At 38.6% G+C, this 25,152-nt stretch overlaps 2 protein-coding genes across 8 annotated transcripts in view; one reads left to right on the forward strand and one right to left on the reverse strand.

The window, feature by feature from the left end:
- The window catches only part of ARFIP1 (ADP ribosylation factor interacting protein 1), a 106,112-nt gene extending 90,936 nt beyond the window's left edge, over positions 1–15,176 (reverse strand). For 3 of the 5 annotated variants that reach the window (XM_036241609.1, XM_036241608.1, XM_036241605.1), the window contains exon 1: positions 15,065–15,176. The gene's annotated coding sequence lies outside the window, so the exon portion shown is untranslated. Of the gene's footprint in view, positions 1–13,937; positions 13,961–15,064 lie in introns of those variants that run through there. The other 2 variants (XM_036241628.1, XM_036241606.1) reach the window with 2 other exon arrangements.
- Positions 15,177–15,187: 11 nt separating this feature from the next.
- Positions 15,188–24,841, forward strand: TIGD4 (tigger transposable element derived 4). 3 transcript variants are annotated; one of them, XM_036241603.1, is made up of 2 exons: positions 15,188–15,716; positions 22,691–24,841. In XM_036241603.1, the coding sequence occupies exon 2, from the start codon at positions 23,238–23,240 to the stop codon at positions 24,774–24,776; it is 1,539 nt and encodes a 512-aa protein (XP_036097496.1). In that variant the 5' UTR covers positions 15,188–15,716; positions 22,691–23,237; the 3' UTR covers positions 24,777–24,841. The 3 variants fall into 3 exon arrangements, with proteins under 3 accessions (XP_036097496.1, XP_036097497.1, XP_036097495.1); XM_036241604.1 differs by having other exon boundaries at positions 15,188–15,524; XM_036241602.1 differs by lacking the exon at positions 15,188–15,716 and adding an exon at positions 22,403–22,528.
- Positions 24,842–25,152: the final 311 nt, after the last annotated feature.

Raw genomic sequence — 25,152 nt, forward strand, 5'->3', positions numbered from 1 at the left:
TGGCAATCCCTTTCACACACTGCACTGAGGGCACAGTATCATTTCTGTGGTATTCTTGCCCAAAATGCATAAGCTCAGCCCAATCATGAGAAAACACTGAACAAACCAAAATTGAGGAACATTCTATAAAATAACTGATCAGTCCTCTTCAAAAGTGTCATGGTCATGAAAGATAAGAAAAGTGTGAGAAACTAAAATTTTTAAAAGAGACTACTGAGAAATAACTAAATTGAAGGGAGTTCCTAGATAAGATCCTGGAGCAGAAAAAGGTCAGTTAGTTGAAAATTTGGTGAAATTCTACTAAGGTCTATAGTTTAGTTAATAATATTGTACCAATGTTTCGATGTGTCCCTTTCACGTCGATGTTTCTCTCTCTCTCTCTCCCTCCCACTCTATCTGTACAAAAGTTGGAAAAATGTCCTTGGGTGAGGATAAAAAAAAAAAAAAAAGTAAGGAAAAGTTAAATTAAAAAAAGAGGGAGGCTTGTTGAAAGAACAAAGGAGGAGTCCCTAATGGTCAATGCTGGAACAAACCAAGCAACAAAATAAATGATAATAATGCATTTAAACCCATAGAATGAAGCAAATATTAATGAGCACATACTCATTAATAATAATCAAATAAAAAAGTAAATGGGGGTATAAAGAGACAACATAAAAGAATTTCACTTAATAAACATAGAAAAAAAGAGGGAAACAATCACCATTAGGCAAACATTGTAGTAATAAATGTTTTAGATAAGATCCACTGATGAATACTAACGTCAGAGGGCAGAAGTCTGAGAACAAACAGGATTTATATAATTTCCATATGCCTCCCACAAGGTACTTATCTACTGAAAAGGAAAGATGGTAAAGAACTCGGAGTTCACAGCGAAGAAACTCAGCAGATCCAACTTAATTAACCAAGTGATAAGTAGTCACTAGTGGGAAGACATGTCAACATGGCAATCCCTTTCACACACTGCACTGAGGGCACAGTATCATTTCTGTGGTATTCTTGCCCAAAATGCATAAGCTCAGCCCAATCATGAGAAAACACTGAACAAACCAAAATTGAGGAACATTCTATAAAATAACTGATCAGTCCTCTTAAAAGTGTCATGGTCATGAAAGATAAGAAAAGTGTGAGAAACTAAAATTTTTAAAAGAGACTACTGAGAAATAACTAAATTGAAGGGAGTTCCTAGATAAGATCCTGGAGCAGAAAAAGGTCAGTTAGTTGAAAATTTGGTGAAATTCTACTAAGGTCTATAGTTTAGTTAATAATATTGTACCAATGTTTCCCATTCTTGATAATTATATAATTAATTTCCTATTTTTTTAAAAAACAGGTTTTTATTGGTTATTTTTAGTGAGAGAAGGGAGAAATAGAAACATCGATGTGAGCCCTGGCCGGTTTGGCTCAGCGGTTAGAGCGTCGGCCCGCGGTTCAGAGAGACACGGGTTCAGTTCCCGCTAAGGGCATGTACCTTGGTTGCAGTTTGTCCCTGGCCCTGGTTAGATCGGGCCGGAGGCAGCCACTCGATGTGTCCCTTTCATGTCAATGTTTCTCCCTCCCTCCCACTCTATCTGAACAAAAAATGGAAGAATGTCCTTGGATGATAAGAAAAAAAAGAAACATCGATGTGAGAAACACATATCCTGGCACGTGCCCTGACCAGAAATCAAACTAGGACCTCTCGGTTCATTGGATGACGCTAAATCCACTGAGCCACACCAGCCATGCTATTTCCTATTCTTGATAATTATTTTACAGTTATGTAAGATGTAAGCTTTAGATGAAGAAGGATGAGGAATACAAGAAAACTTTCTGTATTATTTTGCAAATCTAAAATGGGGATCCAAGTAGCTCTGGCCTATGTGGCTCAGTTGGTTGGGCATCGTCCTGTGCACCAAAAGGTTGCTGGTTTGATTCACTGTCAGGGCACATGCCACGGTTGCAGGGAGGTGTGCAGGAGGTAGTCAATCGATGTTTCACTCTCACATCGATGTTTCTCTTTCTCTCCCATCCTCTCTCTCTAAAAATCAACAAAAATAATTTAAAATGGTATAAAAATAAAGCTTTTAAAAAACAGTAAGGAATTCTGAGCAAAGGCAGAGAAATTCCCTAGATAGGAGGAAATCTCTTCCAGTGAGGGAACAGTGGAAGGAATTGTGGAGAGAGTGAAAGTGGAATGGAAAACAGGAAAGTTAAGGCAGTTCATTTTTGCTGTATTCTACTTTCTTGTGAAATAGAAGTTATTATCTGCTCCCCTGTATTAAGCAGTAGCACCAATTTGGAAAAGAAATTATCAGCCAGGTCAAGAAAAGACCAAATAATCCCAGGCAGACACAGAAAGAGGAAATCAAACCTCTGAGAATTATAGACATAAGCACTAAATCTGTGTTTTATTCATATTCTTCAAAGGCTCTGACCATCTTCACATTTTTTAAAAGTTTGTTCATAACTCTGATAACTAACATACACAGTGAATAAAACTTATAAGGTAATACCTTATAGTTTGTGCTGTTTATAATATGTTTCTGATCTTTACATAAATTCACAGTTATCTTTTGAAAACTGTCTTCAAAACAGAATGATAATTTACTATTACAAAACTACTATTAATGTCCAGGCCTCAGTTACATTTATACTGGAAGCCAAAAATGCCTTAAATCATCTATGGGGCTCTACTTCTTTAAATCAGCCGCAGGTATTCATTAATCAATGAGTATAAGAACCAATAACCTATAAAGTAAATTACTAATTAGCATTTGTAAAAATGGGTAAATAATAATATCACCTGATACTGATATTTCACCCAACTGTTTGGGGTTGTTTTGATTTTATGATCAAAATCACATTCTAATTTCTAAAAACTAAACAGACTAGATCTATCCAAAGAGAAACTATACTAAGAACTTTAACCAGAATTTAATAATGAAGTACTCTATACCCTAATACTCTTAAATGCATTCAGGCTCTTACTAGGACCCAGAAAAGAGAGGGCAGGAGGTACTAGATTTGCCAGGATCCAGGGAGTTAAAACAAAAGGCTTTATCAGAAAACAAAAAAAAAAGGCATTAGAGTCTCCATGATGTCAACGAGTAAAAGACTCAGAAGTTTAATGCTAAAGGATTTATGTATGAGATGAATGTTGTTCAGTTTTTCAAATTAAGAGACTGACATACCACAGACGGGTCTGAAATGGTATGCTCAGAACATCCGAAGGCAGATATAAACAAGGCAGACAAAAAGGACAAACATGGTACCTCACACTGAAATGAGAATTTATACTCTTTATTTAAAAAAGTGTGGGCCCTGGCCGGTTTGGCTCAGCGGTTGGAGCGTCGGCCTGCAGTACAGAGAGACCAGGGTTCGGTTCCCGCTAAGGGCACGTACCTCGGTTGCAGTTTGTCCCCGGCCCTGGTTGGTCGTGCGGGTGGCAGCCACTCGATGTGTCCCTTCACTTCGATGTTTCTCTCTCTCTCTCTTCCTCTCTCTCCCTTCCACTCTATCTGAACGAAAAAATGGAAAAATGTCCTCGGGTGAGGATTAAAATAAAAAATAATAAAAAATAAAAAAAAAAATAAAAAAGTGTGGTATTGCCCAGCCAGTGTGGGTTGGTGGATTGAGTGTCACCCCATGGACTGAGAGGTCTTGGTTCAATTCCTGATCAGGGCACACGCCCGGGTTGCAGATTTGATTGTCGGTAGGGGGTGTGCAGGAGGCAGCTGATCGATGTTTCTGTCTCTCTCTCCCTTCCTCTCTCTCTAAAAAAAACAATAAAAACATACTTTTAAAAATAAAATTAAGTAAGTATGGTATTATAGAATCTAAACAAAATTCACTTAAATAAATAATACACGTCTTCTAAGAAGTATCTTGAATTTTTATGGTAAAATATGAGTCTCGCCCTGGCCGGTTTGGCTCAGCAGTTAGAGCATCCACCTGCGGTCCGGAGAGACCCGGGTTCGGTTCCCGCTAAGGGCATGTACTTCCGTTGCAGTTTGTCCCCGGCCCTGGTTGGTCGTGTGGGTGGCAGCCACTCGATGTGTCCCTTTCACATCGATGTTTCCCTCTCTCTCTCTCTTCCTCTCTCTCCCTTCCACTCTATCTGAACGAAAAAATGGAAAAATGTCCTCGGGTGAGGATTAAAATAAAAAAAAAAATGAGTCTCCAAAGAAACATCTGAAGGGTTATTCTTTTGGGACTTCAGTAAGAAAGTTGGAGAAGTGCTAATAAATATAATATATGGGACCAAGGAGTTCTGTCAAGAACAATGCTATAGCAGTAATACAAAAATCTTAGGGCAAATTGAAACAACTATGAGGTATCAACTCACACCTACCAGAATGGCTGCCATCAACAAATTATCAAACAACAAGTGCTGGAGAGGGTGTGGAGAAAAGGGAACTCTGGTACACTACTGGTGGGAATGCAGACTGGTGCAGCCACTATGGAAAACACTATGGTGTTACCTCAAATAATTAAAAATTGATCTGCCATTTGACCCATATATTCCCACTTCTAGGAATATACCCTAAGATGCCTAAAACATCAATCAGAAAGAATATATGTACCCCTATGTACATAGCAGCACTATTTACAATTGCTAAGATCTGGAAACAGCCCAAGTGTCCATCAATAGATGAGTGGATAAAAAAAATATACACAATGGAATACTATGCAGCTGTAAAAAAGAAAGATCTCTTATCCTTTGAGACAACATGGAGGGACCTGGAGAGTATTATCCTAAGCGAAACAAGCCAATCAGAAAAAGACAAATATCACATGATCTCACTTGTTTGTGGAATATAATGAAGAAAACAAGCTGATGAACAAAATAGACCCAGAAACATAGAAGTAGGATACAGACTGACAAACCTCAGAAGGGGGGGATAGGAGGGAAGAGATAAACCACAGAACTTATATGCATATATGCATAACCATGGACATAGACAATAATGCTGGGGGCAGGTGGGATTGGGAGGAGGGTGTCAATGGGGGGGAAAGGGAGAACATCTGGAACAGCAACAACGACGATGACGAAAATCTTAGGGCAAAAAGTAGCAAAACTTGGGCTTGCTTTGATCTGAACTTACTTAGTTTCTTTCAACTATTAGATCACTAATACTCTAGAGACTGGTTACTAGGCTAAGATGAAAGAAGGTGGCTCTATTTCTTTCATTCTCAGTGGAATCTATTGGAAAATGTCTATCTTTTCTCATTCATGAATAAACAGAAAGAGCATGGTTAAGATTTGTTTTCATTTCACAATTCAAGTTGAATAGATTTGTTTACAGTAAAAAATCAAAGGTTAAAAAATGTCTACAGTAAATAACTATACATGTTTAGACTTGAAAAAACATCTCCAAATACAGAAGCTTCCTATTTTAGTCAAAACAATTTAAAATAATTGTTTTTTTCACTATGGTAGCTTTCTTAAAATAGGAAAAAGTCCTTTCTCTGTCCAATGAAAATGATATTGAACTGAAAATAGTTTACCACAAAATACGTTTAAAGTACATTGCATTTCCTTTCATAAGCAGGATATCCAAATAAAAAGAAATAAGAGAATAAAGAATCATTTAGATTATGCTGCTATCTTTATGACAACTATTTGGTATCTGCAAAAACTATGTGCTAGACTCCTACAAGTCCTTGTAGATAGTAATAAATTAAGTTCAGGTTGCTTATTAAGATAAATACATCATAATGCAAAAGTAGATGACTATAGCAAAATATACATAATTCTCGATTCCATGTAGTAATGGGAAACAATTTAAAATCAACTTAACAGATATTCTACTATTCCTACCCCCACCCTCATTACCAACTTTTAACCAAGTAACTAAATTAACTGTTTGAAGAAGTCTTTTCATTTCCCACTCAGATTGGGTTACAGAGAAACTAATGAGAAGTAAAATGATAAGACTCTCAAAACTAAATTACTCCCTGAAAGAAAACTAGCTGTAAATGAACTCTAAATTATTCAGTGTACTGTGGCCTCATTCTTCATAGATGGCTAGCTAAATTCCAGAACATTAGCAGTGAAGCTAATCAAGAACCAAGAGAATTGGAGAGTTACTTTAATTCTGTTACTAAATTCCCAAAACCATCTAAAATAAACCCATCAATATTTACAGGTAATTTCTTTCAATGGAAAAAACTCAGAGTAAATAATCTAAGAATTTAGCTTAATATAGATACAGTTACATATAGAAATATTTATAGATATGTATATACATGAGTTAATTTATATTCCCTAGAAGTAACCCTCAATGCTCCTTGGAGAACTGGCAGATTCTAGGACTGAAGCATCAAATATACAAGAGGAGCCTGGAGCAACTTATAGTGCCAGAAAGTAAAAAGATGCTTTAAAAAAAAATTAATAAATAAAACAACAACAAAAAACCTCACAATGATGGGGATATGTCAAAGGAATATAGGAACCCGCTCCAATGGCCAATGCTGGAACAGTCTGAGCAACAAAATAAGTAAAGTAGTACTGGATTATACCTCAAAGCATAAAATAAATATCTATGAGTGGTGAGTGTGTGAGAGTGTGTGTGTGTGTGTGTATGACTGAATTTTTTCTTTTCTTTACTGATTTTAGAGAGAGAGAAAGGGAGAAGGAGAGAGAGATAGAAACATTAATGAGAGAGAACATCAACTGGCCACCTCCTGCATGCCCCCCACTGAGGATTGGGCCCACAGCCTGGGCACCTGCCCTGACCAGGAATCGAACCAGTGACCTCTTGGTGCATGGGTGGATGCTCAACCACTGAGCCACACCAGCTGGGCATGACTGAATAATTTAACAAGTTGGGGAAAAGAGGCAAATCTCCTCTGCAGAAGCATTTATAAAACTTTATGTACTACTCCACTGTTAAAGATGTGGAACGTAACTCCCCACTCCTTCATGTGCATTTCCCATAGTTATTTTCTTATAAAAAGTACAATATGCAAAAAGAGGAGGGGACAAACCTGACTAACAATATCTCAAGCCAGGTGATCAAGGTTAACATAAACAGTGCTAAGGCATACTGACAGTATTTACTTTTGATGTGAGAACAACATCTGGCCTCTGTTGTCTTCCTTCCCAAAACACATTGCCCGGTCTAATCACGAGAAAAGCATCAGACAAATCCCAAATGAGGGACAGTCTACCTGAGGGACTGTAATACCTGTCCAATAATCCTCAAAGCAATCGACTTGTCATCAAAAACAAGGCATCTCAAAACCAAGAGGACACATGACAACAAAATGTAATGTATCCTGGATGGGATCCTGGAATAGGAATATTAGGAGAAAACTGAGGTAATATGAACATGTTAGTGAATAATAATGTATAAATATTGCTTCATGAACTGTGACAAATGTACCATAGCAACGTAATATGTTAATAATAGGGGTAACTCCTCGGCCAGTGTGATTCAGTGGTTGAGCATCGACACATGCACCAAGAAGCTGCTGGTTCAATTCCCGGTCAGAGCACATGCCCAGGTTGTGGGCCAAATCCCCAATGGGGGACATGCAGGAGATGGGCAATTGATGTTCTCTCATCGATATTTCTCTCTCTCTCTCCCTCTCCCTTCCTCTCTCTCTAAAATTAGTAAGAAAAAAATTAATAATAGGGGAAACTGGGCATGGGGTATGTAGAAATCTCTATACTATCTCTATAATAATTCTGTAAATCTAAAACTGTTGTAAAATACGAGTTTATTATAAAATAATCTAAGACTACTGTGCTATATTTAGTTTTCAATAATAAGTTTATATTATTAAAATACTAATTTGCTTTCACGCACTTGAAAAAACAGTATAATTGGCAGTTTCAGTACAACTATTCATTACTATATTTATAAATATTAATATTCAAAATCCTATATTACAAAAACCCATGAACTGAAATCTTTAATAACATCAACTTGGAAATTCAATCAATATTTAGGTGTCAGGCACTGAGCTAGGTCTTAGGGATTCAATTACAAGCCAAAAAAAGAAATAAGATGTGGTCCTGCCCTGGCCAGTGTGGCTCAGTTGGTTGGGCACTATTGGTTGGTGGCCAATTTGATTCCTGGTCAAGGCACATACCCAGGTTGCAGGCTCAGTCCCAGGCTGGGGGCATACAGGAGGCAGCCTACAGATGTTTCACTATCACATTGATGTTCCTCTCTCTCTCACTAAAAATCAATACAAAATCTTAAAAAAAAAAGATGTGGTCCCTGTGTTCATGGAGTTTGGAGGCAATGGAAAAGAAAGACAATCATATAATCACACTGGTAAATGTATGATGTTACTACCTAATCTGGAAGGTTAGAGTATTCCTTAAGGAAGTACAACTTCAGTTATGAAGGTAAACAAATGAAGGTAAAGTAAAGAAAGAGTGGTCTATACAGGGAGAAAAGCATGTGTTGTGCAAGGAAAGGCCTTGTAATGGTAAGGAGCAAGACAAGTACAAGGGCTAAAACAAAGTCAACTTGGCTGATGTGAAGAATTAAGCAGAATATGGTAAAAAGATGAGGCTAGAGGGCTAAGCATTGTTAAGCAGTTTCATGTTTACCCTAGAAGCAATGGGAAGCCATAAAAAGATTGGGGAAGAAGAGTGGAGAGTGACACTCAGATGTGTGTTTCAAAATAAATCAGAGCCTTCGGGATGGATAATGGATTAGCAAGGGGCCAAAATAGAAGTAGGTAGACAAGAATGGAGGCTTTCAGGCAAGATGATGGTAACAAACTAAAATGGTAGCAGTAGAAATAGGAAGTAGACAGACTCAAGAAATATATAAAAAGTAAGATTAATAAAACCTGACAGACTGGATATAACAGGGAGAGACAGTTATTAAGGAACATTCCCAGTTTTCTAGATTTTACAAAGAAAATGGAGTCTATTCACTGAAATAAGAAACCATACAAATAGGACCAACAAATAGGGGTTTGGCAGGGGGTAAGAGGGAGATCAGTTTAGTTTTAAACATACTGTATTTGAGATATCTTTAACATATTCAAAATGGTACCAACTAGAAAGCAAGATATAGAGGTCTAGCGCTCAAAGGAGACAGAAAACACTCATGCTCTTAGAAAAGCTGACATCTTGATCCTAGAAAAGCAGCTAACTGTAATCCCCAAATATCCATGAAAAACATTAGACTCTGACCATCTGTATTTAGTTAAAACAAAAAGCCAAAAGACAACATGGCAATATTTCATCAGCTAAAACAAAAAGTGCTCGACACAGAGATTTTTAAAATCTTGGTTCAATAGTACAGTAGTTATGTCACTAATTGTATAGTATTCTAAAGTTTTAGCAGGACTGGCCAATGTTATTAGAAATTATCTATACCTGCACTGTCCAATAAAGTAGCCACTAGCCACAGGTGGCTACTGAGCATGTGAAATATACCTGCTGTGACAAGGAACTGAGTTTTAAAAATCCTATTTTTAACTAATTTAAATAGCCACATGGTATTAGCATGGGTTTAGTGCTTCCTCATGTATTTCATCTAATCCCCAATAACTACCTTGTGAATTAACTAAGAGCGGGTGAGGGGGGTTAGAGGGATTGAAGAAGTAGAAAGTTTCATTCCATCTGCTTATTATATTATTTGAATTTTTATTTCAAGAATATATATTACTCGTATAATGTCATATAGAAAAATTAGGAAATGCAGAGAGAAGAAAATAAAAATAATCTGTAAACCCACCTTTAAGAAATAATCTACAATTAACATTAGCCATATATAAAAAGGATCTACATTTTTAACCCTTTAGTTAGTAGTACCTAGAGCACCACTGATCCAAGTTACTGCCTTGAGTTTTAGCACATTTCTCTTTCACCCGATGTCCATCCTCAAACACTCTGGAAATCCTGTTAGACAGCATCATCTCTAGAACTTGCCTCAAAACTGCTAAAAATAAACATTTAACAGTCCCCTTGCCTATCTCCCTTTCACCATCACCCTCTTGTCACCAATGTCACACACTTTAATTAGAATCCAATCTCTAACCTGCAATGTCCTGAAATCATTTAGTCACTGTAGTGAAAAGAGTCAAGCAACTTTATGAGTCTTGTGGTTCTCCTTTTACTACTTGGGTGACCTTGGACTAATTATTCCTGCTGGTTTTTATACCTGTTTCTTCATTTGTTAATAGAAAATAAGAATTCCTAATACACAGATGGCATTTATAAAGCACAATGCCTAGCCAGAGTAGCACTCAATAAATGACAACTATTATGAACTTCTATGTGCCTAGAGCTGCCCTAGATGAAGGTTAGCATTCTGAAACAAAACAGAGAGGGTCCTGGCCATCCTGGAGGTCGCATGCCACTACTTAACCCCCAAGGATTCTTTCCACCTGGGATTTGTATTGCTGACCTATCTATCCCCTTATTAGGTGTGTGACCTCATATAAAGCACTTGATCTAAAATCTCAATTTCTTCATTTCTAACATGGTAATGTTTCCTGCTCTTCCTATTGGACATAACTGGAATAAAAATGAGAATATATGTGAACGTACTTTGTAAATCATTGTAGGAATGAACAGAAGGTATTAAACAAAGAGTAACATATTCTTCTTCTCTAGGGCAAAGCTTTCCTTGCAACCAGTGTGCTAAGAATGGATTACAGATGTGCTGAAATACTGACCCGCTCGCCCCACCCCCTCAGCCTTCAGGGAGCCAGAGAGGGCCTGGTTACAGTCTTACACACAAATATAATCATTTTCCATGTGTGCCATAATGCAGAGAAGTTTGGAAAACTTGCTCTAAAATACTATCTCATGTTAGCAGAAATGAGTTGGCCAATTTACTCCCTCCCCTTGATGATTTAGGATTCACCAATAAACTCTGCTGTTCCTATGATCCTGCTCCAAAGAGAGTGTGTCAGTTTTCCAAAAGATAAAAAAAGATCAGCCTGAACATCAAAGGGGTGCTAGCCAAACACTATCATAGACATACAAAAATGAAACACAATTAAAAATTTCGTGGTGAGAATGTGGCAGATGTTGCCTTATTTTCACAAAAGATTTGAGCAATTTCCAGCAACACCTGCCTGTAATTATGCTAAGAAAAAGGTCTAGAAGTAACGGAGGAGAGAGGAATAACATAAGATAGAGGGAAGAAAGAGAAAAGGAATGAAGGAAAGAAAATATATACTTCCGTCTTGCAGAGAATAGGTGAAGAACTGAGAGACTATTCAGTGGCTTTCATGACTGTCTAAAGCTAGTTGAGACCAAAGATAAGATTATTTGCAGTCTTCTGTTTCATAGTATTTTTCATACACCCTAGAACTAGTGCTGGTTCATATATGACTTTTAAACTGTCATGGTCCCTAAGTCATCATCTTCAATATTATGTGGAACTATTCTTTCCAGTCTGTACATATATTGCTAGTTTGTCATCTATACCTAGATTATCTTAAAATTCTCTGTTGAATTTACTCCTTCTTCCATTCTGAATTTATTCCTTACTCTAGCCCAAATTTATCATTCTGGAATATATTTATACCCCCAGACTCTCGCAATGTTGAGTTTATTTATTAAAATCTTTATTTTCACTTTTTTTTTTCCTACTCCTTTTACGTCATAATACACACCCACACACACAGATTTATATCCATCCCCTTGGGAAGTTACCAAATAACACTCCAAATTTCTTTCTTTTTGTCCTACTTTTTGGTATGACATTTAACAAGATGTTCATTCACTGTAGATTAATAAAGAATAAGATCTTTTCTTAATGTCTGATAGAAAATCAGGTAAAATATGTCCAATTCAGGCCAAAAAAGGCATGAAGAAAATATGATAGAAGCACTCCATAGTAGCCAAGAGTTCACAAACTAGAGTTAGACAACCTTGGTTCAATTTGGTTCCACCTGTGTAATTCTGAGCAGATTACTTTAGCTTCAGTTAATCATTTAGTTTCATTAGTAATCATTTAGTTTCTTCATCTGTAAAAATGGGAATTTTAGCTTCCTTATAAGGTTGCTGTGAGGATTAGATGAGATGATCATGTGAAGCATTTAGCATAATGCCTGGCACACAGTAAATAAATGAATGTTAATTGTTACGATGTTAGATATAATCTATCTTCTGACTTCGTCATTACATTAGAAAAAAACTAATTTAGCATAATTTACTCCTTATAAAGTTATGTTTTCTGCTCCTCCCCAGGTGAGGATGTTAGAAAGAGGGAAGACTAATTTTGTGAGCAGAAGACACTGGTTACTCTATAATATAGAGTCTACATGGACTTAATGAGCTGTATAGGTCTCTACAAGTTCTAACATTCTATGAAACAAGTGTCAAACACAGTGATACCTCGGTTCTCGAACGCCTCGGATTTCGACCAAATCGGTATTCGACCAGGAGATTCGAGAAACTTTTGTCTTGGAATCCGAACAAATATTTGGAACTCGAACTTCCGAGATGAGCCGAGTGGAGCCGAATGGCGTTCATTCGGCCCAGCGCGCCTTGCTTGCGTCATCAGTGTGAGTGCAGAGAGAGAGTCACGCTTTGTGGAGAGAGTCACGCTTTGTGGAGAGAGTCACGCTTTACACTGAATTTAACCCTTAGACATACTGTACACTTTTATTTCTTGTTGAGACTTATGTTTTTCTACATATTATATACAAATTAGGCCAGTAAATAGGCATTTTCTGGGGCTTGGAACGAATTAATCCAGTTTCCATTATTTCCTATTGGGTTTCATTGCTTCGGTTCTCGAACAATTTGGTTCTCGACCGTCCTCCTGGAACAAATTATGTTCGAGAACCGAGGTATCACTGCATTTAGAAATTCAATCCTTGATCTACAAACACTTCACAACCAAATCAGTAAGTTCAAATATGCACTCTAAACTTACATTAAGTTAGAAAGATTACTAACTTCTTCACAAGAGAGAACATCATAATATACTTAATATAGAATGGTGGGAAAGGGGATGTTAAGATAAGCAGCAACATACTGAAAGTTATAGACCATGCTACCGAAACATCTTATTTTCTCTTCCTAACAAAGCTAAAACCCAAAGTAAATGCCTCAAGCGAAAAACAAGAAAATGAAAGCAAAGTACAATCAGAATTTAAATGTTTAACTCTGAACTGTACCTAGTAGGTTGGTGATGTTTAATATATATTTAAAAACTAATAAACACATTAATTTATAAGTCCACAGATCTCCACAACATTGGCCACAAAAAGCTACCCCTAAAAAGAAACCTCAAAACCACAAATCAGGAACTAAAGTAAGCCGTCTTACTTCCTTCTCTAGGTGTAGGAAGGAATTTAGAAACACTGACATTCTGAAGTAGAGAGATTTCAGTATAAAGCTAGAATCTCTGCATTCTACTCTCCCTGAACAAGCTATTTACAATTTGAAAAATAAAAGCCTTACAAAGAAAGTGTTCATAAAAAAACAAAGTGTTGATTAACTTCAAGACACTAAGATGTGATTATATATCTGAAGGTTATATACTTCATATATACACTTTATACACACACACACTTTATATATACATATACACAATCTGGTGGTTCTATATCTCGAGAATTTGATAAAAAGAATAGATTTCCTCTCCCATGCAAAATGCACTCAAACAAAACTTTGCACATAATTTTAGAGTTGGAGTTGAGTCACAGACCTCATAAAAGATGGATCCTAAAACATAACCCAGGATTAAGATAATTTGACACAGAATGAAAGTGAAGCAGAGACTTTTAATCCAGAAAACAAAATAAAATTAGAAATACTTTCAACTTTCTCAGATAATAAGTGTCAGACGTGGTAACTGGGAGAGGGTGTTGGTTATGTCCAGCACGGAAAACAAACAGGACAAATGGGAAAAAAAAAAAAAAAAAGAAATGTAGCCCTGGCCAGTTTGGCTCAGAGGTTAGAGCCTCAGCCTGTGGTCCAGAGAGACCCGGGTTCAGTTCTAGCTAGGGTCACGTACCTCAGTTGGTTTGTCCCTGGCCCTGGTTGGGTCATGCGGGTGGTAGCCACTCGATGTGTCCCTTTCACGTCGATGTTTTTCTCTCTCTCTTCTTCTCTCTCCCTCCCACTCTATCTGAACAAAAAAATGAAAAAATGTCCTCGGGTGAGGATTTAAAAAAAAATAAGTGTAATTAAAACAGTACTCACATATAGTGTGGTGTAATCACTTTAAGATAGCAGCAATGAAATGGCCAATTCCTGCAGCCTTAACACAGGACTGATTTTAAGTAACCAATTCTGGTGCACATTTTCACACCAATGACATAAATTAAATGGTAAACGTGAACACACCCTTGCCGGTGAAAGCACGCGTTTATGAAAAGTCTTGCAAATCTTCTACTTTAGGAGAAAAAAAACAGAAATCCTAAAAGGGGTGGCTAAAGGATTTGCAAGAAGTGTAAACTATACACTTTTTGAGATCAAAGGGCTCAACGGAGAGATTAGAACAAAGCAAAGGAAATAATAATAAAATAAAAGCATTTACAAACTTCTTTAAAAACAACAACAACTCTTTCCTTTTCCTAGACACGTAAACAGTAGTAACTTGGCCAAGAGGAACGGACGAGAAGACGACAGCACAACTTCCTTCCCAAACTCAAGCGATCCTCGGACGTTCTCACACAGCCAAGGCTCCTCCCCCTGCACCGCTGCCTTAAGTACCTCTCAGAGGGACTATCACTACCTCCCTTCCTTTCACTGCGGGGGAGAGGAAGTGGGGGACGCAGGGCGAGGAGAGAAGGCAAGCCTGGACACCAAACCTGAAGATGGCCCACTCTGAGACTTAACCGAGAAAGGCATGGATCCTGCAACCCCCTTTCCCACCCAATGCATGCAATGCCAACACAGTGCCAGCCTGGAAGGGCCAGCCCTGCCTCTACGCCCGGCTATTTTGGGGCACACACTCAGAGGGACGGTAGGAACGAGGGGCCAGAAACCAAAGGCCGAATACTTGGGCAGATAGCGCAAGGGTTAAGGGCAGAAGTGAGCTGTGTAAGTTCGAACCCCAGAGGCAACGTGTCCGCTACAGCCAACCACTCGGGCTGGCCTTCCCCCACCTATTTCCAGGCGGGCCAGCTCCGCCCTCACCTGTCGGCTGGGAACCCGGCAGCTCTCACGTCGAGGACGAGCCCTGCCGCTGCTCCCTGGAAACGTCTCAATCCCGGGAAGAAGTGAGCGAAACGCGACTTGGGCCTTTTCCTCCTTCCCCTCCCCCACGCACCTCGGCGCCTCGGGGGCGGGGAGCTAATGCAGCTGTCACAGCCTCTCACTGACCAACCGCCGAGGACACACACCCGGGGCCTCCCAACCCGGCGGACGGGACCGACAGCGAGAGCAGCGGAGCCGGAAGTGAGAAAACCGGAAGCAGTGCTGTCCTTGGCTCCGGACCGCCTCTCTCTCCCTTAATCTCGCCGGGCCCAGCCACGTCTCTATGGTGCCAGCGCACCTCCCACGAGGCCCCCGCCACCCCTCTCTGGGAAGCTGGCCCCGCCCCTCTCGCTGCGGCCTTAGCAACCACATCCGGGGCTCCGCAGGTGCCGTTGCCCGGGTAATTTTTTGGCTTCCTTGGGATCACAGAGGGGTGTGTACGCGGGTTCTGAGGCACTTGCTAGAGCTGGGAGCTCGCGGAAGGCGCGCTGGCCTGATCTTGACTGATCGGAGGTCTCCAGGAGCCCTCAGCATCCCTTCTTTCTCATTCTCACGCCCCAGCCTCACGCGTTAGGCGTCCCCCTAACTGACGGTGAGCCGGAGGCGGGAGGGTGGAGGTGGACGTAGCTCACCGCCACGCAAATCACCGGAGAGCCAAAGCTTCTTTCCCAGCTGCGGGAGAGCACGGAGGGTGCTCCAGCCCCGGCGGGTGGGAGGGTGGAGGATAAGCGGGGTTAGGGAGCAGATGGGGTGCGGGCGCCTCACCCCCGCTTCCGCGGTGCCTGGAGAGCCCCCCCCCCCGCTACGTCACTCACGCCCACCCCTTTCAGGAACACCAGACCACCCACGCCCGGCATCCCTGGGTTCTCATCATTTGCTGTGTCTTTGTGATCACTTTCAGCTCTGCCCGCTCGCTGACAGTGGATCCCGATTCTTTTCTTTCCTGCCCCTCTTTCTTTATCCATACAACCGATTTCTCCTCTTTGCTCGCCCCATACTTCTTAAGTGGATCACTGTCCTGTCTACAGATACCGCTGAACAATCCCTTTTCTCAGAGCCCTTTGTAGTTTCCTGAGTTGAGGCCCCAGACTGTACTCCTGATACTCTCCCTAGCCCCAACACTGAATGGAGGGAGTGTGTGGCTCCGCGGTGGTGCTAGACGCACCTGAAGCTCATTTGCACACTGTACACACAGTTGATTCATCCACACACTGCTTTTCCTTTGACAGCCGTTTCACTGCGAAGGGTGTTTCTACAACTTCCATAGGGTTTATCCTCCTTTAAACCATACTTACCTGCCTTTCCTTGTCACGTTAGTTAACAAGATATATTTAATAACTAAGTGCCCAAAGGCAGACTCTGCCTCTACAAATTTCCAGGAAGTTTCAGTGAACAGTATAGTAAATCCCTGTACAGATATCGTCCCCAGATCAGTGAAGAGTAAATACCCATGACACCACAAATGTTTCAAAAGTAAAATAACAGTATTAATATAACAATTTTCTGAGGTCTCTTCTAACAGAAGCAGCACTGAAATCCCAAAACATAAATTTGTATATAAAGGACACATCTCAAATGGTTCTGTTTTTGCAAGAAAAAAGCAAATATATATGCCAATTCACTCCAACTATAACTTAAGTTCTGTACCTTCCTGTGGACTTTTCTGTTCAAAGCCATCCTGTTAGTCTTCTCAATTATAAGAAAAGGGTCCCAGTTAGAATAATTACTGCTCTTATTGTTTAGGAACCGAATGGAATTTACTAGCTAAATACAAGTGTGCTTAAATTTCCAAAAGGTGACTGGGAGGAGGTGCCTGGCAGTGCTGGTGGTGCTTGGATGATGTATACTTAACAGTTTGAGCTGGCTGGTACCTTAAAGATCCTGCTAGCTGTCTTGAGTTTGGGGACACATAGCTTCATTACAGTTAGTTTAACTATTAGTTTGTTACACTCAGGTTGTTCTTATATTAGAAAGGTAGACATCTGCTTTAGTTATTTGTCCTTAGCAGGATGGTGTCCTTGGAAGCTGCTGATGGTTTTGATAGAGATTCTGATGGACTTGGAACCAGTTGGAACTAATGCTAACTTCTGCTTGGTGAAGGTGCTATTAATCATGTTAGGTACTTTTTAGTCTAGTATGGTTCTGGTACCGTGCGTGACTAGTCCTCATACATAGTGTGCAAGGCAATATACAGGGTTAATCTTCCCAATTATTTCTGCTCCCCCACGGGAAATTAGAATGCAGGTTGGCTTGAAGAAAACACTGGAACTTACTTCAGTTGGTGATGGAAAACAGAGAAATGCTATGCACTTTCTTTGGGAAAAGGAAACAGTAACAGGTATTCTTTGGATCTGGGGAAATTTTTTCATACCAACCGAAAGACCTTATTTTAAACCTAACCCTGCTTAGATTAAGACATTTTTTCCTCCCTCCTTCTTCTTTCCCTCCTTTCTCCCTTTTTTCCTTCCTTCCTTCCTTCATTTCTTCCTTACCTTCCTCCCTTCCTCCCTTTTCTTTCTCTTTCTTTCTCTTTCTCTCCCTTCCTCCCTCCCTCCCTTCCTTCCTCCCTTCCTTCCTTCCTTCCTTCCTTCCTTCCTTCCTTCCTTCCTTCCTTCCTTCCTTTTTTCCCTTCCTCTCTCTCTCCCCCACCCTTCTCCGCTCTTTCTCCTCCTCCTCCCACCCTAGAGCTTGGGGAATTCTACTTGCCCATTTTCTTTTTTTTGTTTGTTTGTTTATCCTCACCCGAGGATATTTTTCCATTTTTTGTACAGATATTTTTCCATTTTTTGTACAGATAGAGTGGGAGGGAGAGAGAGGAAGGGAGAGAGAGAGAGAGAAACATTGATGTGAAGGGACACATCGAGTGGCTGCCACCCGCACGACCGACCAGGGCCGGGGACAAACTGCAACCGAAGTACGCGCCCTTAGCGGGAACCGAACCCGGGTCTCTCCGGACCGCAGGCCGACGCTCTAACCGCTGAGCCAAACTGGCCAGGGCTACTTGCCCATTTTAAGGAAGAATAAATAATAACTACTTTTCTCTCAGTTGGTGATTATATGTGGAGAGGTAAGAAAAAGGAATAGCTGCCTGCCATATATGTTTATGAGGGGGATTTTCTACTCGTTTAGCTTCACACTGTTATTGGCTATTATTCAGCTTTTTAAAAAAATCAGATGCCATGTATTCATTTAGCTTGTGAGGAACTCTGGCAGCCTACCTTTCATTTATTGACCAGAAGGAAAGGAGGCAATAGATCCTAAAGGATATTTTTATTCCTTTCTGAATAAAGTGAATGTGAATGTGACCTTTTCTCTTTGCTTTAGATGTTGAATACTGTATACTGCTTATCAATATTATTTCTTCAACAGAAAGAGGAAGGTGCTACCTTCAGATATTTTTGGGGGGGGATTCTGGTAATGCTGTAATAATTTCATTACTCTTTATTAGCAGTTCCCTTTCCAGGGAGAGAGATTTAGTTACTGATTGCACAGTATAATTCTCTGGAAACAAATTATTTATTAGAGGATACTGAGTAATGGAACACTTAAAGAAGCCCATGAATAGTAGAATGAGTTGAACATAAGAGTAGACAAAAAACCTGAACTTATTCATAATTCCATTATTATCTAAAGTTAACATTCAACATTTTGATTAATGTCTTTTTTTTCCTAGGCATATATATTTTTATTCATTTATTTAATAAGTCATTATTGAGAACCTTCTGTTTGCTGAGCACTAAGCACTGTGGGAATAGCTTTGAGCCTCTGGCCTCATGCAACTTTCAGTATATGTTGTATTTGTTGGCATACAGTTTTGTATTTTGCTCATTTCACTTAATATCTTACAGAATCTTCATTATATCATTAAATATTCTCCTTTAGTGGCTCAGTAATATTTTAGTTTATAGATGTTCCTTAGTTTATTTGTCTAATCCTTGTGGTTGCACATTTAGGTTATTTCCACTCTTGTCTATAATTATAAAAGAATATGAGGCATAGTATAGTATGGTAGAATTCTAAGATGATTTCCAATGATCCTCACCTTGTATAATTCCCTCCTCTGTGAACATGATAGGATATCATTCCCATGATTATGTTATATGCAAAAAAGATTTTGCAGAAGTAATTAAGGTTACTAATCAGTTGACTTTGAGTTAATCAAAAAGGAGATAATATGGGTGGACCTGAACTGATTGCATAGGCCTTCTAAGAGCAGAGCACTTTCTCCTGTTGGTGTCAGCAAAGGAAGTCAGAGAGATTGGAAGCATAAGAGAGATTTGACATGAAGAAGGTTCTCTGTTGCTGAAAGGAAGAGGGCCCCAGGCAAGCGCCTGACAGCGGTCTCCAGGAGCTGAGAGCAGTCTCCGCTGACAACCAACAGAAAACCAGGGACTTCAGTCCTACACCCACAAGGAGTTGAATTCTGCAATTAACCTGAATGGTCTTGGAAGCCAATTCTTCCCCAGAGCCTCCAGATTAAGAGTCCCATGTAACTAGCGTCTTGATTTCTGCCTTGTGCGACCCTAAGCAGAGGACCCTGTTGAGCCCACCTGAACTTCAGCCTACAGAACTGTGAGATAATAAATGGCTGTTGTTTTAAGCCACCACTAAATATGTGGTAATTTTGTTATGCAGCAATAGAAAACAAATTCATTTGTAAGTTAGATCATTTTTACATCTATAATTATTTTGGGAGGATAAGACCTAGGTATGGACTTGCTAAATAAAAGATATACATGTTTTGAAGGTTTTTGTATCATATTGCTAATTTGCCCTCTATAAGGTTTGTACCAGTTTATTACCAGTAGAATTGACCATTGTTTTATTTGGGGTTCATTTGGTAAGTCTTTTTTAAGTGAATGCTTTATTTTTATTCTTTAATTAGCTTTATTGTTCACGTAGAGAAAATAGTCCCTAACATGTAGTTCAGCATTTCTCTGCTGTAATATTTTCAGGAGGTAGAATGATTCATGAGCTTAATCGAGAGAATGAGTACTTCTGAGAAATATTAGCTGCTGCCATACTCCCATACATAATATTGTGGGAGAATGGAAAATGGCAGCTTCATTGATTAGGCATTAGGTGCCTTTTCTTTTCTTGGGAAAAAGTGTAGCTTGTCTGATTTAGCATTAGAAATGTGGTTATTTCAGGAATAAAGATACATTATATCTTACCAGGGAAAATTGTAGCATTGACTACTGTTTTAGAAGGAAATATATACTATTACCTATCAGAAAAAATAACCAATATCTTCCTAAATAAACATATCACTTTTCAATTTCAAATTACTTTACCTATAATCATTGTGATTTGAGATGATAGTTTCTTTCTGACAAATGAAATAAAGTAGAAGGAAAAAGGAAGGACAAAAGAAAAGAAGAAGAAAGGAAGAAGTGAGAGAAAAGTTGGGAAATTGAATAGTTTTGCTTGGTTTTACATTTTTTTAAAAGTTGGTTCTTGCTACCTCAATTTCTGATGGTTGGTCTCTTCCTAATAAGAGCAAGATACTTTAAAATTTTTATTTTGAAATAATTGTAGATTTATAGGAAATTGCACAAAAATTTACAGGAGAGCCCATATATGAGCAATTTTTTTTCGGTTGAATGATCACATTTTATTTACTTAGAAAAGAATGGTAGACTTCACATTAGAAAGCTTGGATTCTGAACCACACAGAACCACATTATAAATTTTTTTTTTTTTTTTTTTTTTTTTTTTTTTTAATCCTCACCCGAGGACATTTTTCCATCCTTTGTACAGGCAGAGTGGGAGGGAGAGAGAGGAAGAGAGAGAGAGAGAAACATCGATGTGAAAGGAACACATCGAGTGGCCGCCACCCGCACGACCAACCAGGGCCGGGGACAAACTGCAACCGAGGTACATGCCCTTAGCGGGAACCGAACCCGGGTCTCTCCAGACCGCAGGTGGACGCTCTAACCGCTGAGCCAAACCGGCCAGGGCCAGAACCACATTATAACTATGAGCTTTGAAATCCAGTTTGACCTTCCTCTTGAAATGTTTGGAATATAGGAAGTAAGGCAGTTTTAAAACTAAAACCTAGGCTATCATAATTATTATTAAGATCTTTCTTGCAATAATAGCAACAGTAAACTCCTTAACTAGCTGTAATTCCCATGATAAAAATTACTTCTTTGATTTGGACAGCAAAGGCAGGGAATTTTGACAAAAAGTCTTTCCAAAACATTTTGTGCAAATAAAATGCATGTGTCATCTTGAAACCTGGGAAGACAGAAAAACTAGAGGGATTGAGCACCCACATTATTCACACAGCAGTAACACCCGCACATCAGATGAGCTTGTTATCTTAGCCTGCAGCAGATTCAGGACTGTTTGGTTTGAGAAACTTTGCTATCTATACACAGGGTTGGGCAAAAGTAGGTTTACAGTTGTTCATATAGAAAAAGACAAATAATACAAATAAATAATACAATAAATAAGTAAATAATAGAAGAATAAACTGTAAACCTACTTTTGCCAACCCCTGTATTGTAAAATCTCTGAATTTTATAGACTGACATAACAAAAGGGACATTAGAGATAAGAATGATGAGATCATCGCCAAGTATTTATTGAATGCCTTGTAAGGTGCTAAATATTCTGCTAAGTGCCTTACACTCTCTCATGAATCCCATTGAATGTGCAATAATCCTATGAGGCGGGTACTATAGTTAACCCCTATTTTACAAATAAGAAAGCTGAGGTCAAATGTTTAAGTAAACTACCCAGGATCATATAAGTACTAAGTGGCAGAGTCACTTGTCAGTTCAGGTGTGTCTGGCACCAAACCCCATATCTTTACACTATAAGCCCTTTATTTTACAGATAAGGAAGTGGAGAGGCTAAGACCTGTTGACTCTCCTTCTTAGTCTAGGTCTTTTTATGCATTATATCCTCTTAATGATTTGTTAATTCCAATGCATTTTGTCAAGTATTTCTGACCTCTGTGCATCCGGCTAATTGTCAAACTGACACAAAAGTTAGTAGGTTTTTTACACATTTAGATAGAATAAGATTTAGATTTTTCAACTATGTGATGAAATCACTTGACTTGATTTTTAGTGAAGCATTTTCTACCAGATTCCTATAAAGGAGACACTGTCTCCGATGTGCTATTAAAAGTTGGACCTTGTGACTACTGTCTGACTATGTTTTTCTTTTAGAGAAGTCAGAGGGGGCAGTCTGTGACTTCATGTAAAAAATAGCCTCCAAAGATATATCCAGCATCATTTTTAGTTCTTTAATTTTGGTAAGTGCACATTTTCAAAACAGATTAAATTTGTCTGGTTTATTTCAGAAGTATATATCACAAAGCATTCAAAGGCAAGTACAAACTCAAATGCACAGAGCAGAGCTAGAGAGCATTTTACAGAGGCCCTTCAGAAGGTAAGCGTTTCTCCTGCTTTGGTTATTGTATTTTCAGAAACATGTTCCCATTTTTTAATTATTATTATTACAAACATAACTGATTCATTATGTATTCTTTTTGATATTCAATTGTCATATCATTGCTAAAAATGCTGTTTTGTTTGTTTTTACATTTTCAAGAGACAGAAGATAAACTGTCCTGCCGTAGAAGGGTTCTACTGTTTTCTTCTCTACCCTGAAGAGACTTGGAAATTAATGGGTAACATTTTGCATGAAAATTTCTAAATGCCATTTGTTCTTATCTCTGAGGCCTTCTGTGGAGAATTAATAGGAGGTTGAATGGACAAATGGATAAAATGGATCGTCTTAAAGGATTGAAGTTCCAAAAATATATCAACAGGACTGGACAGGTTTGACATAATGAGATTTCTATTTTAGCTTGACTTCTGAAACTCTGAAAAAAACTATAAACTGAGCTACACAAGGTCCTGGGAAGGAAGTTTCTCTTCTAAACTTTCTAGCTGCATATAACATTTTTCTTATTTAGATCCTTTGAAAAATATCCTGAAAAACAAGACCATCCTGAGAAATGACCATTATACATGTACCAACCTTAAATATATGAAGTGGGAGAGAAAGCAGCAATTTGTGTCATATTGGAAAAGACATTTAATTAAAGAAACAGAAACCAGAAAGAGGAGCTATCTCTATATAAGTACTGGTAGAGATGGCAGAAGCTTCTGTAGATGCCTCAACTCTCCCTGCCACAGTGAAAAAGAAGAAAAGTCTATCCATTGAAGAAAAGATCGACATCATAAATGCAGTAGAAAGTGGCAAGAAAAAAGCAGAGATTGCAGCTGAATATGGAATAAAGAAAAATTCATTGTCTTCTATTATGAAGAATAAAGACAAAGTCCTAGAAGCCTTTGAATCTCTGAGATTTGATCCAAAGAGAAAAAGACTGAGGACTGCTTTTTATACAGATCTGGAAGAGGCATTAATGAGATGGTATCGAATTGCTCAGTGTCTAAATGTACCAGTTAATGGTCCAATGTTACGTCTAAAAGCTAATGATTTTGCCCAGAAACTGGGACATAATGATTTTAAGTGCAGCAATGGTTGGCTGGATCGCTTTAAATCCAGGTATGGTTTAGTATTCAGAGCTCAACCTGTAGAAACTACAGGTGTATCAGTGGACCCTTCAACTGTTTGGCACCAAAATGTACTTCCTTATTATTTAAACGATTATCATCCTAAAAATGTTTTTAATGTAAAAGAGACTGGGCTGCTTTATCGAATGTTACCTACAAATACATTTGCATTTAAAGGAGAAACATGCTCAATTGGAAAGTTATGCAAAGATAGAATAACTCTGGTGGTTGGGACAAACATGGATGGCTCAGAGAAACTTCCTTTGCTTATCATTGGGAAAAACAGAAGTCCACACTGTTTCAAAGGTATAAAATCATTGCCTGTGTATTATGAAGCTAACAGAATGGCATGGATGACCTCAGATGTATTTGAATGGTGGATGCGGAAGCTTGATGAGAAATTTCAAGCCCAGCAGCGAAGAGTTGTGATTTTTGTTGATTCTTTTCCTGCACATCCAGAAGTAAAGAACCTCAAGTCCATTGAGTTAGCATTTTTTCCATCATGTTTGTCTCCCAAATTTATAGCTATGAAACAAGGTGTTATTAAAAGCCTTAAAATCAAGTACCGACATTGTCTTATCAAGAAATTTTTAAGTTCTGTTGAAGGCAGCAAAGAGTTTACTTTTTCTTTACTAGATGCAGTTGATACATTGCATCTCTGTTGGAGGGCTGTAACCACAGAGACGATTGTTAAGAGCTATGAAGAAGCAGGATTCAAATCTCAACAGGGAGAAGTTGACAAGACAAATACAGAGACCGAAACGGGTCTTGATTTGGTTGCCCATGCCCAAGCTGCAGGAGTGGAATTTCCCGAAGGCTTGTCTATAGAAGAGTATGCTGCCCTGGACGATGATCTGGAGACATGTGAAGCAGAACCGAATGGTGATGCGGTGTGGACCAAAGAAAGTAAATCAGATGAAACTGGATTTTATACTTCTGATGAAGAGGAGGATGGTGGATCTCTGGGAACTGAACTTCCTTTACCATCAAAAAATGAGGCAATAACTGCTTTAGATACTCTTAAAAATTTTCTTAGAAGTCAAGATATGAATGATGGGCTTCATAATTCTTTAGCAGACCTTGAAATTTTTATTAACTCTTTATCATCTAAGTAATTATTTATTATATAACAGTTGAAGAGTAATATCTTTTCCTGATGTATTTTTCTATATGAGGTATGTAAAGGGAAATTTAAAAAATGAGTAATCTTTGGTTTAATTGCAAATGTCTTTGGTCTGAATAGCAAAACTCCCTAAGTAGAAATAAAATAATGATTAAGTACATGAAAAACTTGAATTTTAATTTAGCAAGCTTTTGAAAAGTAGAAATGTATTTCAGAGGCCTTGTACTTGCAAAAATCTGGTATATATGTTAAAAATAAAAACTCTCCAGCTATCTGATTTATACAGGTTGAATTGGTGATTGCTATTTTCTTTTCTTTTTTTTTAATGTTCAGATCATGTTCCAGAATATTTTAATTTATCTACCTCA

The sequence above is a fragment of the Molossus molossus genome, unplaced genomic scaffold (genome assembly GCF_014108415.1).
Source record: "Molossus molossus isolate mMolMol1 unplaced genomic scaffold, mMolMol1.p scaffold_m16_p_4, whole genome shotgun sequence".
Lineage (NCBI taxonomy): Eukaryota > Metazoa > Chordata > Mammalia > Chiroptera > Molossidae > Molossus > Molossus molossus.